Source organism: Acinonyx jubatus, chromosome D3 (genome assembly GCF_027475565.1).
Source record: "Acinonyx jubatus isolate Ajub_Pintada_27869175 chromosome D3, VMU_Ajub_asm_v1.0, whole genome shotgun sequence".
Taxonomy (NCBI): Eukaryota; Metazoa; Chordata; class Mammalia; order Carnivora; family Felidae; genus Acinonyx; species Acinonyx jubatus.
Window position 1 is genome coordinate 32356822 of NC_069392.1, and position 19456 is coordinate 32376277.

The window sequence follows — 19456 nt, forward strand, 5'->3', positions numbered from 1 at the left end:
AGTGACCCATGGTATTATGGCTCCTTGAAAAAAAGATCTCTGGAATCTAGACCATACCTACACCCACTATTTAACAACTACTACGCCTCCCCATTCAGTTAAAGTGTCCATTCCATCACAAAGTGAAAAAGGGAAAATAAGCTATTTGAACTAACTTATACTAACATGTGGATGACAAAATAGTCATCTTATCTTTCCACAAATATTTACACTTTAAATAAAGACACTCACTACCCAAAGAAATACAATGGGAAAAGCGAAATGCAAGTGTAGTTGGTAGTGTAGAGGGTCCTTCATCAAAGGGGACCTAGCCTGCTACCCTGAGAGCAGAGTACTTAGGGCTTTTCTCAGCACAGCACATTCCAGTTTCACCTCAGTCAAATCAGGCAAACCAGTGTTGTCATTCCACCTCCAATACGGAGCTTGGCCATCAGCCCAGAAAGTCTGTATTCTTGTCCTGGTAGCAAGTAGAGTCTTTGTTCTAGTTGACAGAGAGCCCTTTGAGCCATTTCTAAGCAAAGATAATTCTGTTCCTCACAAGCCCTTCACTCAGGTTCTGAGTCTGTGAACTAGCTCAAGCCTGGCAACTGATTGAGGGGCCAAGACTCTGGGTTGGTGATTCAAGTCAGACTTCAGTTCACTTCACCTAGATCTCTTCCCATGTATACAGACCAAGTCAGAATTCAACTTCTAGGAACACCATGAACGGTGAGCCAAAGGCCATGGTCTCCTCAAGTCAGACTACTCTGATTACTGCTTTGACTCCACTGTCCATTACGATAACCACACCCATCTTGGCTTTGGCAATCAAGTGGGCCACTTGGTGCCTGGAACCCAAATATCCCCATGGTATCTAAGGATCCCCAGTTAGTGGCAGCAGTTTCCACTGTATTTTACTATAGAGAAGAGCAACCACAGAGTTCTTCAAGAATTTTGAGGGTCTCCTCACAACTTTATTTCTCAGTTGTGGAGAAACATGTGTCCTCTGGACCAGGTGGGTGCACTGGTCTTCCATGGTAAATTCACTCTATCGCTCCAATCTCCCTAAGCCTTTGGATCTCTTCCTCTATAGTTTACTAAAACAGATCTGGCATTACAACTTCTTTTAGTGTAGGTCACCTTTTTGTCCATGCTCTAGCCAGCCAGCCAACCAACCAACCAACCAACCAACCAATCATAGCCCTTTCTAGAGTAACAATAGTGAATCCAGAATTTCTTCTTAGTGGTTCCACATCAATAAATTTGGCCAGGTCCAACCTTATGTTTCTTCTTTATATTATCCCATACCCTTAACACCCATTCCTACACATCTTCCTCAAATTTCCACCTCTATAAATTAGAAAACTCAGTTCTTTTGGATTCTCATGGATCACACTTTGTACCTTACCTTTAGGAGCCTGCTGGTACCTGAGTCTAGTTATAGGCCTGGAAGCAAAGTGGAGACGGTTGGTAAGAAAATCAGTGTCTGCAAAACACATTAAATTACCTTCACCTACAGGAGGCATAGACTTATATTTGTATGCTGATATTCATTCTCTCTTTGTCTATCACTGTAACAGGACCATCCTCCCCCATTTTTAGTTGAACTCATTACCAGCCAAAATAAAGATGGATTTCCCAGACTTCCCTGCAGTTAGGTAGGTAAATAATATTATTAAACTCAAGCTAACAGGATGACAACATAAGTGATTTGTGCAACTTCCAGGTTGTGTCCTTAGAGGGTGAGGAAGAAGTGTTCCTTCTCTGTTTACTTCCATCCCTCAGCTTGACGTTAACATGGGAACAGGCTATCTTGAACCACAGGGATGAATGCAACACTTGCAACATAGCAGAGCAATGGTGGCTTCCCCTGGCAACGTCACAGAGAATAGTTAATATACCAGCTCTGGATCACCTACATCTTGACTACCATGTGAGAGATATAAAGTTTATCTTATCTAAGCCTCACTACCCTGGGAAACCTATCAGTAAAAAAGGACTTGGGAAGAATTGAATTGTATTTGCTTTAAACTTGCTGAAAGGGTCATCTATCAACTGGAGAAAAGAATCTACTTGCTCCCAGGAGAGGAATACAAACTTCCTGGGCTGATGACCAAGCCTGTACAGTATGGAAGGTAGAATGGCAACGCTGGTTTGCCTGATTTGACTTGGGTGAGGCTGGAATGTCAGTGATGCTGACAAAAGCCCCAAATACTACAGAATCAATTCTGGAGGGCTTTGAAAAGGGGGAAGTCACACCTGGCTCAGCACATGACAAGGACTGAATGAGGCCAAGAGGCCAAGATGGTGACTGGAGGTTCTCCAGCACTGCAGAACACACGGGATGTGAACCCAAGGCAACCCTTCTGTTGACTGAGGTGAAAGAGCAAAGACAAACCTAGAAGAGCATCTGTGAATGAGATACTTGATTTGTAAAGCACCTGCACCTGAGGGTTAATGGCACGAACAGCCTTTGTAAATGTGCAGGTCAAGGAGAGGAGGGGAAGCTTGCGCTGAGCTCACCAGAGATGGCTGTAGGGGGAAGATAAGAAGCCTGGTGTTGACCAAACCAAGTCAAAAGGCAGGGAGGAGCGGGGGAGTGAACTGGAGAGTTCAGAGTTGGGAAAAAATACTTAAAGGAGAATCCACCTGAGTTTGGGTAACAGGATAAATAACTCCTTAAGAGAGTACTTAATGCACTAATGATGAAGTTTTCAAAAAAGAAAGAAAAAAACAGATTCCATTTCCAATGGCATCAAAAACAATAAAATACTGAGGAAGAAATTTAACAATAAAATACTAAGGAGGTGAAAGATTTCTATGCTGAAAACTGTAAGATATTGATGAAAGAAATCAAAGAAGATATAAATAAATGGAATGGTATCCCATATCCCTGGACTGGAAGGCTTAATACTGTTAAAATGGCAATACCACCAAAGCCATCTATAGATTCAATGCAATCCTTATCAAGATTCGAATGGCATTTTTAACAGAAGTAGATAAAACACTCCTAAAGTTTATATAGAACCACAAAAGACCCTGACTAGCCAAAGAAATCCTGAGAAAGAGGAACAAAGCAGGAGGCATCACACTTCCTGATTTCAAATTATACTATAAAGCTCTAGTCATCAAAACAGCATTGTATTGACATAAAAACAGATAAATAGATGAATGGAACAGAATCAAGAGCCCAAATATAATCCCAAACACATAGAGTCAACTAATATTTGATAAGGGAGCCAAGAATACCCAATGGAGAAAATACAGTCCCTTCAACAAATGGTTCTATAGAAAAACTGGACAGCCACATATTAAAGAATGAAACTGAACCCATATTTTATACCACTCAAGGAAATTAACTCAAAATGACTAAAGACTAAAAAGCAAGACCTGAAGCCACAAAACTTCTAGGAGAAAACATCCGAACAGAGCTCCTTCACATGAGACTTGGTAATGAATTTTTGGATATGACACCAAAAGCATGAAGAACAAAATAAAAAATAAACATGTGGGACTACATCAAACTAAAAAGCTTCTGCACAGAAAACAAAACAAAACAAAACAAAAAAGTGGAATGACAGCCTATGCAATTGGAAAAATATTTGCAAACCACATATCTGATAAAGAACCCCTGTAATTCAATAGCAAAAGACAAAAAAAAAAATTAAAAAATGGGCAAATACCCGGATAGACATCTTTCTTAAAAGGATATACAAGAGGCCAACAGGCATATGAAAAGATGCTCAACATCACTATTCATTAGGGAGTGCAAATTAAAACTACAGTGAAATATCATCCCATCAACAAGAAGACAAGAGCTAACAAATAGTGGTGTGGATGTGAAGACAAGAGAACCTTGTGACTGCTGGTGGGATTGTAAAATGGTGCGGCCACTCTGGAAAACAGCATGAAGGGTCCTCAAAAAAATGAAAAGTAGAACTACTATATCATCCAGCAATTCCACTTCTGGGAATATATCCAATGATAATGAAAACACTAACTCAGAAAGGTATCTGCATTCCCATGTTTACAGCAGCTTTATTTACAACAGCCAAGACACAGAAACCACCTCAGTGTCCATGAATGGATATGGAAACACACACACACACACACACACAGACACACACACACACACACACACAATGGAATACTATTCAGCCATCAAAAACGAGGAAATCATACTACTTGCAACATTATGGATGGACCTCGAGGGCATTATGCTAAGTGAAGTAAGTCAGACAGAGAAACACAAAACAAACACTGTATCATTTCATTTATGTGTGAAATCTTTTTTAAAAAATGTGGAGAGTGAGAGAGGTAGGGGAATTGGAGGAAGTTGGCCAAAAGATACAACCTTTCAATAATAAGATGTACAAGTACTAAGGATGTAATGGACAACATGATGCCTACAGCTATCCCTGCTGTGTGAGCACAGCAAAGTTGTTGGAAGAAATCCTAAGAGTTCTCATCACAAGAATCTTTCTCCTTTCTTCTTTTCTTCTTTCTTCTCTTTATACAGTATCTATTGAGAAGGTGGATGTTAGTTGAACCTACTGTGGGGATCATTTTACCATGTACGTAAATTACACCTTCATGCTACGCGCCTTATATTTACACAGGGATGTGGGTCAGTTATTTCTCAATAAAACTGGCAAATAAACATAAAATAAAAATAAAAAGAGAGACTAGATAAAGTCTCAGCAACACCTTCACCCCCAGAGGGCTAGTGGAATTGCCACAGAAAGCCAGAACTAATCACACAGATAGAGCAGATCCACTATTTTTTTAATAAAATATATCAAGTATTTGAAACTCACATAGCAAAAAGTTTAAATATGTCCACCCACAACATCCTAGCTGAATGCAGAACTGTGCCTACCAGTATATTTTGAATGGAGAATTCAAAAATAGCAATCAGAAAACTTCACATAAACAAAAAAAAAATGTATATTCGGCAGGAAACTTGAACCACATTTTAAATTACTATTATAGTTTTTAAAAATCTACCAATATATAGAAAAATATGCAAAAGTTTATATTATACTCAAGTTTTAAAAGTGATTTAGCTAAATGCTCCATGCCTGTTAGATAATTATGGGATAGTTCACAATTATGAAATTGTTAAAAAGGTCTGATGTGCTCTCTCCACAGATACTTAGTAGGTATCATCCTTGATCCTGCCATGTCCTGATGGGTCTGAAAGGCCCAAGTGGAGGGTCTGGTGAATGTGATAAGCCTCATATACGCTTATCTCTTACAGCCAAATACTTGGAAGTGTTTCCCGATACAGCTTTGCGTTTAGCCTCCGTTCAATGGAACACTTGTTTTATTTTGTCTACCTGATTCCGTATCCTCAAAAACAATTGTGTAAATCTAAAAATGTTACAAAATTTAATGTTTTACGTTATATACGTTGTATCATTATATAGTTCTTAATCAACTGCTCTTAAATATCCAGGTGTGCCTACACTCTTCTAAGTTCTCCCAAATAGAAAAGTTATAACAGTATATACTGTTACTGTGCAACTTCATATAGGATTAAAGTAGCAGAGGGTCTAAAAGGAAGATGCCCATATAAAAATAAATAAATGAAATCATATTCAATAAAGATGATGAAAATAATGGTGTAGCATCAGAAAGGCAAAAGTAAGCACTGTCAGCACAATTCTAAGGAGAACATATTTAACCAGAAGAACACAATTGTCCATGAGTATGATGAGTAAAACTGGTGTGAAAACTCCTGATAATTAAAAATTCTCCTACAACACACACACCAACTTTCAATGGAGTAATTTGGCTGTAGGAAGGTACAGACTTGCTTTCTTATGAATCCTACCTACTCTTATCAGTATCCTTATGACCCAGGTCACTAGCTGGTAGTTTTAATTGCTACTGAGCCGTTCCTCAAGCATCTCTGCTCTTCTGCTCATCTACATAAATGCAATAATAAATAATACCTCCCATGTTGAGCCCCTGCAGAGTGCCAGACATTACACAAGGTGTGCAGTGCCCACAATCTCACAACTACCCGAGGAAGGAGGCATTAATAACTCCCTTTTGCAGGAAGAGAAACAAGGAAAAAAACAACTCTATGATCATATGGTAAAGGGCAGAGCTGGGACGTGAACGGAGATCTCTGAAATTGCCAAGTCACAACACCTCTGCCCCCAAAGGTGAAGTCCGAAGCATCCTGCTTATCTCTATGAACAAGCATATACTGCCTTTAAGGCAACAGACACACTGATAAACCACAGGCTGGACACATAGTTCCAGCTTCTACGACTCCTGTAACAAAATGACCATGTCCGCTTGTGCTTACAAAATATTTTATTTTAGAATTAAACTATGTATTTCCAACCCTTTCCACGATTAACTTTTCTCCTTTCTGAAAGTAATAAATACTATCTACCTAGATAAGGCTGAGAAGGTGTAACGGGAAAAGAAAGTAACTTTCAACACTGTGAATGCATCCTTCAGCAGCTGAAACCTCCTACCACCAAGAGCTATAGCAGCACAAAGCGGAGACCTCTGACCAGGCATCATACAGAATTCTTGGGGTGTGTGAGTGACTTCCCACATGGCACGTACCACACAGGGGGAAACATATGATGCCGTGGAGAAAAAAAATTGTATTTAGATAGCCCTGCCCACACATATTTCAAGAGTGACTCCATGTTTTTGCTCTAATGTTAATCCAACTATCTCTAAAGGGAATTTCAGAAATGATTCCGGGATTTGCACAATTACCCAAGTGTGATTTTTTTTTCTCAGAGCACTAGTTGGGTGGTTGATTCTTTTTGTCTGCTGTTCTGCTCTGTTCTTTCCTAAGCTCCAGTCACTTCACTTAGGGGAAGCACAAGGTATGAGGCCACTGTGGCCTTGCGGCACCTGGACCACTGCCCTGACAATGGTTAAGTTGGCTCTTCTAGGCAAGACATTAGGAAACTCCAAGCAACACTAGGCAAAATGGAATGAATGGGTCAGATGCATGTGAATTAAAATGTACAAATCCAGATATGACCCAGGAATAGACTCAAATCATATACTTTAAGATGGGTGGGACAGTACAATCATATTAAAAGAAGTATAAAAATATGTCTAAAGTACTCAACAATGACCAGATATTATTATAATTATTAACGATTTCATACTATTACGGAAGGTTTTGTCTGTTTTTTTCTTCCATGTATTATTTAATTTTTTAACGTTTATTCATTTTTGAGGGACAGAGCGAGAGAGAGAGAGAGAGAGAGAGAGGGGAAGAGGCAGAGAGAGAGGGATTTACAGAATTTGAAGCAGGCTCCACACTCTGAGCTGTCAGCACAGAGCCCAATGACGTGCGGCTGGAACTCACTGACCGGTGAGATCATGACCTGGGCCAGGCACCCCTTTCACTTATTATTTTTAAGAAAAAATCAGAATGGCCACTCAAGTAATGATAAGTAATTGTGGAGATCTTTAAAATTTTCAGTTTCTATCGATGTGGGAAAGTCTATCACTGGATGTTCATTTTGAAGGTAAGCAACATTTATATTATTTCATATTAAACTATAGTTTTTGTTTTGCTCTTAACACTCAAGAGCCACACAAGACCTACATAAAAGAGGTCTGATATCACTTACCACTTCTCTGTAAACTTCTTTCTATAGGAAAAAAAGAAAAACCTCAAGCATCAGTTTAAACACAATGGCACTTAATTTTAGCATCTATCATTAGGCCCAAAGGCTACAGCATATCCGTGCAGAAAAAGTTCAACATCAATGTTAGAGAATTAAAAAAAAAAGAAAAAAAATACACAAGCTTCTGCAAAACCTGGCTTTGAAGGCTGCCTTGTCCAGATACAAAAATAGATGTCTAAAATGTAAAAATCGATTCTAATGGCAAACAGATCATTGCACTCTCCGTGACCAGGATATTAGGGAAACCTGAATATTTGATTTAGTAGCACCTTGGGAGCAAGCAGACCTGAAAACCCTCCAATAACCTTGAAAAAGATCCACTTCTTGTTTAGAATTGAATGCCCAAATCAGGTGACACCTACCCAGCCCCCTTTTGTCCCTGCAAATGCAATGATTAGAAGGCATCTCGTCGCTGGAAGTGGTTGTCTTTCTTAAGCCAAGGGGTGAGGGGGTCCTCAGGGAATAGGCCCTCAGGTCCTCCCAAGGGGCTCTTGCTCTCTTGCAGGTGGGGGCGAGGTCCCAGGTCCTGGTACCTCCTTCACCTTCCCTTAGGTGGGCTTTCCACGAGGGTGGGGTAGGCAACAGGCTCAGACCCAGCTGGGGGCCTCCACCGCCCCCCTCCCACCCCCACAGGCGCACAGGCTAGCCTCCCTTCAGTTAGCCCATAAGACCCAGGGTAATTCAGAAACGAGAGCGGGAAAGGGAAGGTGGCCCGGGATCACAGGGCCAAGCCGGCTTTCCCGGGAGCTAGGGGAGCAGGCCTTGGGGCGGGGGTGGCGGGTGGGCCGGGGTTAGCGTCTGAGTTCCTGGAAGCAGCAGCTCTGCTTCCAGGAAGGTCCGGTCCCGCGAGCCGGCCACTGAGCGGGGCCCACGCGGCGCAGAGGAACAAGCCGGAGGGCGGGGGTCCTGCCGGACCGGGCCGGCGGGCAGCGCTCCCCGCTCTGCCCTGCACTCCGGGAGCCTCCGCGCAGCTCTGGAGGTGCCGGCTCGAGCCTCGGGGCGCGGGAGGTGGGCGTGCCGCGCGCCCTTTTCCCTCTGCAGGGCGGAGCTCAAAGGTCTCACTGATGGGCTTTGCGGTGTAGACCCCCGGATTATCGAAAGGACACGGCCCCAGCAGCCGCGGAACATTCCGGGCTGGCGAGCTAGGTTCTGCAAGGGCCGAAGCCCAGAGCGAGGTGGGTGGCAAAGGGCGGATAATCCCTGCTGTCACATCACTCAGGCAAGAGTGGCCTGAGCTGGCGGCAGGTAACCACCTGCAGAACTCCAGGAGGAGCTGCTACCCTGAGGAGAGGCTGAGAGGGAAAGAAGCTGGGGTGCGGGAAGAAGTGGGGGGGGGGGCGGTGTGAGCTGTGGAGAGAGGAAGAGCCTGCCTTTTGACCCTCTGACCACTCCCCAGGCCTCCTGCCCAGTCTGCAAGGACAACCACAAATCAACCCTCATACTGAAAGCCCCTTGTTTAACTCAGGCACTGGCTTCCACTAGGCAAACAGTAAACGTGCCAGGCACGGTGCCAGGCGCTACAGATACACAGAAGATGCCCAGAGCCTATATGTATGTAAGGCACCAAACGTAGCCTGGTGCTGTTTTCCCCAAAATCACTCTCCCAAAGTCTTTCCCCTTTTCAAACTTAAGCAAACTGGTGGAGAGAGGTCCACATCAACTTCGTGGATGCTGGGCTCCTCCTCTCCATGCTTGGTTATTGGTTATTAAGGACCAAGATCCCTGAAAAATGGTCCTGCCTTGAAACTCAAATAAATGGCAAAGGCAGGCAAGCACACGCATGCAGACCCCTCCAGCTGCTCAAGGATTTTGCATCTCTGCTGCAGACTATTTCCACCTGAAAGCTTTCTTTGGTTTTTCCGTGGAGTTTCTGGCACTACAAAATCCTCCCAGGTAGCTGGGATTGACCCCCTCGAAACACTCTAGAGCCCCCCTGGCGACTGCTCACACAAATAAAACCCTCAGCACAGGTGTGATCTTGAGTCCTCAACCTCTAGCAATCTGCAAAAAGCTGGTCTTTTCTCCGAAGGCCACGTTTTCTTTGTAAATGCAACTGCTACTTGGTAAAAGGTGCTCTGTTTTCTAGCTCTGGTGGGGGAAGTGAAAAGTTCGATGCTGTCAGTCATTCCTAGAAGTGGGATTCAGCGAAACAGGCACCTTCTATTAGAGGAGAAACGCAGAAACTCTCCAAGCAGGCTGCCAGTCTTTAGACCTGACACCCAGTTGCTTTTAATACCCAGCAGGCCCTGTAGAAATAGTGAGATCCTTTACTGGGAGTGGAAGAGGCTCACTTCTGGCCTTCCCTTAACCCTCCCCCGTCCCAGGGAGCCCCAGTCTGGCTCTCTGACCTTTTAAAGATCTGTTACGGTGGGTGTTTGGAGGGCGGAACTGGGACTTGGTCATCCATAGGACCCCAGCATCCAGCGCTTTTGTTAGAGGGACTTTGGTGGAATAAAAGAAAGTAAGCGAGCTCAGGACATTGTTTCCCTATACCTTCCTCCTCCTTTTCTTTTCAGAACGACCGGAGTCCTTCACTTCTTCCGTCACTGTTGTTGGGCTATGGAGTGGGGGCGAGATGGCGTCCATACCTTCTGCATGCACCATGTGCTGTGCGTCTGGGGACAGGGGGCTGAGGGGACCCTGGTAGGATCCTGCACTGTATCTGGGAAGACGGTTTACAACGCCTTCCAGCTAAATTTGCATCCTTTATGCACAAGGCAATACTCCACGAAACAAATTCCACGTGTAACTAAATTCAGCACAGTCTCCAACACATGCGGAACCTGGCCGCCAGGACCCTACACGTCACTAAGCGAGACCCCGATCTTGCGCCCCAGCGCGGGAAGAGAGTCCCCTGCTATGGCACTCGACACAGCAGCAAGCGTCTGACTCCGCCGGCACCGGGACCTTGGCGCTGACTTCCCCAGTCCCTGAGCCCTAGAGCCCTGAACTTCCTTTGCTCCTTAGCCTGGCCCCCTCCCCAGGAGTCCCCTTCATCCCCCCCGCCCCTCAAGTAACCTCGGCTAGAGGGCCACACTCACCTACTGCCAGGCAGATGGGGAGCAGCAGCCTGAAGATGAGCCCGCACACTACTTCCGAGGCCATTGCGTTGGTCCGGCGAGTCCAAGCAGAGCGGCGAAGTTCGAGGGTCCCTAGGACTGGGGCGCCAGGTCCATGCCCACCTAGGACCTCGGGCGGCCGGCTGCCCGCAGCCGCCCGGGCATCGCCTCGGAGAGGACCGCCGCGCTGTCCGCCCCGAGGGCGCGTTCCCCGGGCTGTTGACCGCTCCTCGCCGGGCTCTCGGTCGCCCCTATCAGGTCTCTCCGCCACCCTTCGCTGGTCCCTCCGCAGTGCCTCGCCCGGCGCTCGGCCGCCCCTAACCAAGCTCTAGGTAGCCCCCTCGCCCGGCGCCCGGCGCCCCCTCGGCCGGCCCATGAAGTGTGAAATCCCCCAATCCCCCGGTGGCTGCGGCTTCTTCAGCGGGTGGCCGGGGCCAGAGCCCTGGACGGGGGCACTTCGGGAGGGTCCCGGGGGGCGGCACGGCGAGGAAAGGGGACTAGAAGGGGCTGTCGTTCCGTCTGGCTCCTGGGGCGTCGCTCAGGGGCGAAGGGAAGCTTTCTTTGCAGAATCCCCTCTGAAGCCAACGTGCGTCGGCTGCCGGGGCCCCGCCGCCTGCGCACGCCGCGACCTTTGGCCCGGGCTCTCGTAACTGCCGGCGGTCCCGAACCTTCTGGCGGCGGATCCCCGAAAGGCGACGCGGCTCAGCCTCTGCGCCCCCCAGCTTCGGGCCGAAGAGACCCGGGAGGGAGCGGCCAGGCGCGCACAACCATCCCCGCCTGCACGGGGCTCGAGTTATCGGTCCGCGGGGTGGCGGTGCGAGTCCCTCCCTCACCAGGAGGAATGGTGCGAGCGTGGGCAGAAATCGAGACCAAAGCACACAGCCAGTGGGGCCGACTCCAATTCCCTCCTCCACGGCCTCAATTTAAAAAAAAATAAAATGAAAACCAAACGCTGTCCGGATGCCAGCGCGCCCCCCGCCCGCCGCCGCCACCGCCACCGCCGCCGCCGCCGTGCAGCCTCGCCCTGGAGGCGCAGCCCCGGCTCCCGGGCGGGCGCGCACTTCTCCACCTTCAACGAAACTTTCGAAGCCTCACTCGGAGACGGGCGTGCCCCCGGGCCAATGGGACCGCGGATCCGGAGCCGGCGCGCGGGGAGCCCGCCCCCCGCGCGGCGGCTCTCGAGGCGGGCGCAGGGTTCAGACGCTGCGGGCACGTCCGCTCCCGCAGCGCCGGCGCGCACGGACAACCCGGGTCTCTCCAGCCCCGCGGACTTCTAAGCGTTCGTTCGCCCGGGCTCCTCGCTTTTCCACCGCTCGTCGCTCCCGCAGACCCTCCGCTCTGCTCCGTCCCGTCGTTCTGCAGAAACAGAAGCCACACCTCCTGGCATCCTGTCCACAGGGGGTGCCCCTGAGCTTACCCAAACCCAGAGAATCTTCGAGTGCTCCAGGAACACTGCACAGGCGTGGCACGGGGAGTAGTCAGGAGCTTGAACAACGTTGCGGGACTGTCACTTGTGCCAGGTTCTCTCGTGCCCACTTGCACTGCTGACGAATAGAACCGGGATCAACCCAGACCAATGATCCCGTCCATATTTAACTTGAGAGAAATTTCAACTCTGAATGAATGGACTCTGGGAAATCCTGGGTCTTGCTGAGAAGGGGTATGGCGTTCAGATATGCACACACTTCATACATTTTGGAGAACTATTCTTTTCGCCTCCGCTTTGGTCGTTGCTTGTTATGATTCCTGGGAAAGAGAGTATACTGTTTCCCTTTTCTCCTAAAAATCTCCGTTTTCTTGTTTTCCAGGGGAGATCCAGAGAAATCTGGTAACAGCAGGGAGATGCCAGCGTATCTGGGATGTGTCCACCATCCGAGAGTTGCGGAGATCTGCTCCTGCTGGAGCACTGTTGGAATTCTCAGAACCAGAATTTTGAATTTGTAGGCGCGGGGGGGGGGGGGGGGACCATTCAGAATTGGTTTTTCCATCAAGAGGACAGAGAGGGAAGAATTTAACTTCATTCGGCACCGGTATTCTAGGCTTGAATTGGTTGGAGATGATGGAAAATCTGTTGATGAAAATTATACAAACCTTGGTTCTTTGTGTTAACCAGGTCTCCCTTTTTTGAGATAAAGTAAACTTGTATTTTAAGTTCAGATGTCTTGGGACACCTGAGTGGCTCAGTCGGTTAAGCCTCTGACTTTGGCTCAGGTTATGATCTCATAGTTCATGGGTTCGAGCCCCTGCATCCGGCTCTGTGCTGACAGCTCGGAGCCTGGAGTCTGCTTCAGTTTCTATGTCTCCCTCTCTCTCTTTTAAAACATTAAAAAAGTAATAAAGTAAAAATAAGTTCAGATGCCTTTGCAAAATCTCTGAGAATAACAAACTGTGAACCATTACTTTTCTTTGAAGACTGGAGGTAGCAAAATCTTGTGAAGACACTCTAAAACCTAGACCCTGTGTGTGCTTCGGAGCCCTGAGGAAGCCTGGATATCTAAATCTCAAATGTAGTCACGAGCCTAAAACTAGGAGTGAAGGAAACAATAGAAACTTACATAATCAGCACATCATTGACTACTACCAAGAAATGTTTTGTGTTTGGTAGAATCTGCACCTTTCTGACATATCTAACATTTGATGTTCATAGATGGCGTTCTCCCTCCCTCTCTGGTACAACTTGTTCCTGGGACCTAACTAAGAAGTCAGGAAGCCTTCCTGGATTTCAAATAGTATTGTGAAATGACATGAATGCTCAGTTGTCTCTGAATATTTTGTCACATTCTTGGTAGGCTTTCCATATACCAACTGTGTAGGTATCCTCAAAATAACTATCTGGATGCTTAAGTTAGGAGACAAGAAACCCAGCGGAAAGGTGGGTATTTCTTGCTTTCTCTGCCACAAAGTGTGCCAAGATGTCTGTTCAGTTTTTAGAGATTCTAAGACCTGCATCCCACTTCTTAGTCTTACCAACACATATACTCACAGAGCTTTGTCTAGACTACACATATAAAGGATTCTCCATCCCAACTTCAAATGGCAGTTACCTGGGGAGCTTTTTAGGGACTCTAAATACTCAGCAGTCTTCACATCCAGAGATTCTGTTTGTTTGTTTTTTCGTTTGTTTTTAGAGAGTGAGCGAAAACATGCAAGCAGGGGAGAGGGACAGAGAGGCAGATGGAGAGAGAGAAAGAATCCTAAGCAGGTTCCATGCTCAGTGTGGAGACTAATGTGGCTCTCGATCTCACGACCCCGGGATCGTGACCTGAGCCAAAATTAACAGTCACTCAGCTGACTGAGCCATCCATCCAGGTGCCCCTCCACATCCAGAGACTGTGCTTTAATAGTCCCACCTACCCCTCCATGCCTGTATTTTTGTGAAAGCTCTTACATGATTATCAGGTGTGCAGTCTGAGTAGAGAATCACTGTCCTCATTTACATATCAGAACTCAGGAAATGTCAGGGTGCCCGGGTGGCTCAGTCAGTTAAATGTCCGCCTTCGGCTCAGGTCATGATCTTATGGTTCATGAGTTCGAGGCCCTCATCAGGCTCTGTGCTGACAGCTCAGAGCCTGGAGTCTGCTTTGGATTCTGTGTCCCCCTCTCTCTCTGCCCCTCCCCCGTTCACCGTCTGTCTCTCTCTGTCTCTCCGTCAAAAATAAATAAATGCTAAAATTTTTTTTTAAAAAAGAACTCAGGCAATGTGCTATTGGTTTTCAAAACCAGCATCACCAAACCAAATCCACCTTTCTAGAGCTACATTTTCGCAATGGGGTTATCCAAGCATGCATATCAGTAGTCAGTGGCATTGTCTGTACAAGGGCTGTTTTACCCTAACGTTTACCTAAATTGAGAAGCAGTATCTAATACCTAGACAGCCTTGTTTTTAAGCACTCTCCAGCCCACAAGAATATTGATGCCTTCGGTCAGGAGTCCTGCATGCTAGAGACCTTAATCCTCAATCCGAGCGTGAAACCTGGCATGAGGTAGAAAATACTTTGGGGAGAAAATCGACTACATAGAATACGCATGCACACATTGTTTTGATAGTCGATGAGTGTCTAAGCCTATGGCCTCACGTTTAGCACAGGTGATGAATCAAGCACCAATCGCCCTGTGCCTCTGTATCTACGTGGACAATCCATCGATGGCTTCTTTTGATGACCACTGAGACTTTAGTGCCTCAGAGTCCTCATCTAAGTTGAAGAATGTGATAAAACCTACGAAATACGCAGTGCTATGCAGAGAGAGACAATCTATAGAGTGCTAAGCAAGGTGCCTGGTGCACTGTAATCATTCAATGAATATTAACTGCCATTACGACCACTATTATTACCATTGTCATGGCTATTATTGGAAAGCAAGGTCTGGTCCTGTATTTCTGAAACTGTCAAGCTGAAGTTCAGCAGCCTGCTCCGACGCTCAGAAACACACCCGCTCTTAGTAATATGTTTAAAACCTGTGACACAGGTTGAGTAATAGACATTTTCCTAAGTGCTTGGTTTTCGCCATAAACAATATGGCACTTTGTGCCTTGCGTGGGTTTCATCCCGCCGGTTTAGCTTTTATCTTTTCTGAACTCGGTTTAATGCCACACCGATTGATGAGATCATTCAGAAACACCAGCTTTGTCCCCAGTGCTAATTTTCTCTGACATGCTCAATATGCAAATACTGTTCTATATCGTGTGTTGCCCTATGTTGATTATTATTCCCTCAAATACTGGAAGATCTCAGGGGTGGATATTGTCTCAGATGGTAGCTTTACAAACCAGTTATTTCCCAGAGGAGCATAAAGGTTGTCAACCCGGCATTTTCTTCTCCCAGTGAAATCTGCCGGAATTCCTCAGCGCCATCTAGCCCATAGGGGATGTGGTGCCTCTTGGCAGCTGGAGGATGTCTTCTAGCATTGGTAACATAGGTTCTCCTTACGCATGTACCAACACATTTTTAGATGTATCCATTTCTGTTTTTTTCATTTATAAGTCACAATATTCACTGAGAAGTTATTTTAGTTAGGAACCACATAGTTTGGGGCGCACACACACAAATATCTATGGGTAAGAAAGATCTCATATGAAAATAATGGAGGATGTAAAATTTCATTTATTTTTTTGTAAGGTTGATACATAAAGGAAGAGATTATGAATTCATGGGGAGGGTGCTCCACCAAAGCTGGTGCCTTGCCTTGGGCACACAGGTACCCATATGGTTGACACTGAACATGGAAACCACCATTCATTATTCACAGCCAACACCGTGAGCAGATTTTTTATCTCAGAGGTTGTCTGGCTGCTTTCTGTGTATTTGCTGCTAAAGTCTGTACTGTTAAAACTACGGGTTTTAACACCACTTTGTCTTAAAAGGCTTATCAAATTCTGGGAAGAGTTTCAAAAAGGGAACTGGAATTGGGGGAACAATTTAACAGTAACTACAGTTGTTTGAAGCAAGTTCATAAACTAAATCACAAGATTTTTTTCTTTACCTATAGCTTCCCTGCCTATATCCTAGTAGATATTTATTAGTTACTAAATACACATTTCAGAATGATTTGAATGCGAATTGTATTTGTTGGAACTCCATCAAGATCTCTTCAATGGTCTTAGAAATGGTGCCATTCTTGGGGCGCCTGGGTGGCTCAGTCAGTAGATCGTGTCAACTTCAGCTCAGGTCACCATCTCACGGTTCATGGGTTCAAACCCCACATCGGGCTCTCTGCTGTCAGCACAGAGCCGTTTCAGATCCTCTGTTCTCCCCTCTCTCTGCCCCTACCCTACCCACACACTCTCTCTCTCTCTCTCGAAAATAAATACATTAAAAAAAAAAGAAAAACTTTACAAAAAGAAATGGTGATATTCTCAGTAAGCCTAGGTAATTTTCACTCATTAGTCTTTAATAGAGGTTTCAGATATGTGTATACATTGAGTGTAAGCAAGTTTTGGAATTGGTTATTTCTAGTTATTAACATTAGCCTGTAACTGGGACTCACATATCCCGTTCAAGGACCACGGAGTCAACTAGTTTAAAGCTTTGTTCACTTATTCTCCTGCAGTGCCACCTTTTGGCTAAAAGTATATTGAAAAAAATACAAGCCCATAGGGTCCAGAGCAAGCAATTAGGTATGACAACAAATGTCTCTTGCAGCCGGAGATATGCTGATAGGCTCAGAAATACCCCAGTAAGCAGAACCAAGTAGCCGCTGCCTTCAGGAAGCGACCATCCATCCTATAAAGACAGACAATAATCAAGTAATTATAAAAAATTAAGTGAACAATACAGATGTGCAGAGGACTGAACAAGTACTAGGCATCATGGGAGAGTATAAATGGTGAAACTAACTCACTCCCAGGGAGTTCGAGGAGAACAGATTCCTCAAGAATCTGAGTTGTTTATTGCAGTTTGGAGGGTGACCGTGGATTTTCCAGAGTGTAAGATCCATGAGGGCAGGGACTTTGTTCCGTTTGTTGCTGTACCCCCAGTACCTAAAATAGGACGTGGGCTGACACTGTATAAAGACTTGTTGAATGAATAAAGGAGTTCTCTAGGTGAGTGGAGAAAGAAAGACAAACATTGTGAGGCAGGAAGAACAACCAGCCTCCTGGAAACAGAGAACGTGACGTGAAGGCATTATAAGCAGTTCATGGTCAATTTCCATATTTTACCAATATGGGTCCTCCTCAGCTTAAATGGGGATTTCCAATCCATGTCCTTTATATCTTCTTTTTAATTCAATTGTAACAGTAATAAACACTTACAAAGTGCAAGTAGAATTATGGACACAGCCTGGCATGTTAAAGAAATAAGGATGGTCGCCCCCAAAACCTAGGGAGTTTACCAGTCCACATTAGCCTGTCTCAGCTCAGCTGCTTTTCACTGAGATGCAGTAAAGAGATAGTGGTAGGCAGTTTCCAGACTTGGGTAATTGCTGACTTGGTTGAAATGACTATAAATCGCTTGACCTTTCTGGATTTTGTGGAGGTTTCCCCCTCTTTGGCGTTTCTGTGTGCTTAATTTACCTTATTTTAAACCTCTATACAGGGAGAGCATATTTATGTGTGTTCTCTGGGCCTGTGGCCACAATGTAGCCAATAGGATGCTGTTCTTTAGACCCAGAATTTATTTGTGCTCTCCATTCACTCCAGTAGATGGAAGACACTGGTGGTTATGAGCAGTCTCACCACACTTGCCAAACAAGCAAAACAGACATCGTTGGTGACTTCCTGACTCTGGAAAGTCCAATTCCGTTTTCTCCGCGGATCAGTGTGAAACTGTCTCTGCTTACCCAAAGATGAGATAAACATCACGGGTTTTTCCAAGACTCTTTTAGGTCCTTCAAACAAGCGTTCTGCTTGTTTGTTTTGGGATGTGAGGAGATGGCCCCTCTTACTAAACTAAACATAAGACACCAGTCTCCTTTCTCCTCAGTCTGAGGCACTGCATCCAAGTCAGAAGCCCCCAGCAGAACAGGGTCTATTTCTCACTAGCACAGAGCTAGCCTCAGGGTTCGCTTTCCCTCCATTTCCAATTGGGGAGAAAACGCCTCTTTTCGTATCCTGTTAAAAAGCTGAGAAAAGTAGACATTTTATTGTTTTTTTTTCTTTTTTTCTTTTTTTTCTTTTCTTTAAATGTTTTATCTAGTTTTGAGACAGAGAGAGACAGAGCATGAACAGGGGAGGGTCAGAGAGAGGGAAACAGAATCTGAAGCAGGCTCCAGGCTCTGAGCTGTCAGCACAGAGCCCGACGCGGGGCTCGAACTCACAGACCGTGAGATCATGACCTGAGCCGAAGTCGGACACTTAACCGACTGAGCCACCCAGGCGCCCCGAAAGTAGACATTTTAAAAACAAAGAGTGCTACAAAATTAAAGGTGAGCGAACCATGACTAGCATAAAATGCCTTTGCTAAAATACAAGTTGCTGATGTTATACATCTTAATACGGTGGCAGCATTCTGAGACACCCTAAAATAATTGGTCTTCCCCCAGATGAATGAGTCCAGGACCAGCTACATAGTTTGCAAGTTCCAGTGCAAAATGTGGTCTCCTTGTTCAAAAAGCAGGAGAAAAGTGTTACTAAGAACACTAGAATATAAAGCTTTTCTCTTTCTTCCATGGCCTTTCTCTCCAACTGTCATAGCATGTTTAATTTGCCATTTAATGATGTTCTATATGAAAAAAAATTAGCATGGATTTAACCACAAATCATGATATTCTGCAATGCCAGTTTTTAATGCAAATATGAGAGCATGTACATCATATGCAGAATCATTGAAATCAGCATAATTCATATTTTGTAGCTTGTATATACATTCATATTTTGTTCTCAGCAAAACTGTTAACATGAAACTAATTCAACTGTATTTTTTCTTAAGTTTATTTATTTATGTTGAAGGGCAGGAGTGGGAAGAAAGAGGGAGAGAGAGAAAATCCCAAGCAGGCTCCACACTGTCAGCACGGAGTCCCAGGCGGGCCTCGAACCCACAAACAATGAGATCATGACCTGAGCTGAAATCAAAAGTCAGACGCTCAGGTGGCTCAGTCAGTTAAGCGTCTGACTCCAGCCCGGGTCCATGATCTCCCCATTCATGCATTCAAGACCCGCATCCGACTCGGTGCTGTGACAGCTCAGAGCCTGGAGCCTCCTTCCCATTCTGTGTCTCCCTCTCCCACCCACACTCTGTCTCACTCTCTCAAGAATAAATAAACATTAAAAAAAAAAAAAAGTCAGATGTCAGATGCTCAACC

The 19456-nt window shown here is 45.4% G+C and overlaps 1 protein-coding gene across 7 annotated transcripts in view; it reads right to left on the bottom strand.

Moving 5' to 3' along the window:
- LOC106989609 (piezo-type mechanosensitive ion channel component 2) overlaps positions 1–11912 on the bottom strand; it is a 462833-nt gene extending 450921 nt beyond the window's left edge. For all 7 annotated transcript variants that reach the window (XR_008291831.1, XM_053206463.1, XM_053206461.1 and 4 more), the window contains exon 1: positions 10700–11912. Coding sequence is in view for 6 of the 7 variants with exons in the window: in XM_053206463.1 (XP_053062438.1) it covers positions 10700–10763 (64 nt within the window). In the remaining variant the exon portion in view is untranslated. The remainder of the gene's footprint in view (positions 1–10699) is intronic.
- Positions 11913–19456: the final 7544 nt, after the last annotated feature.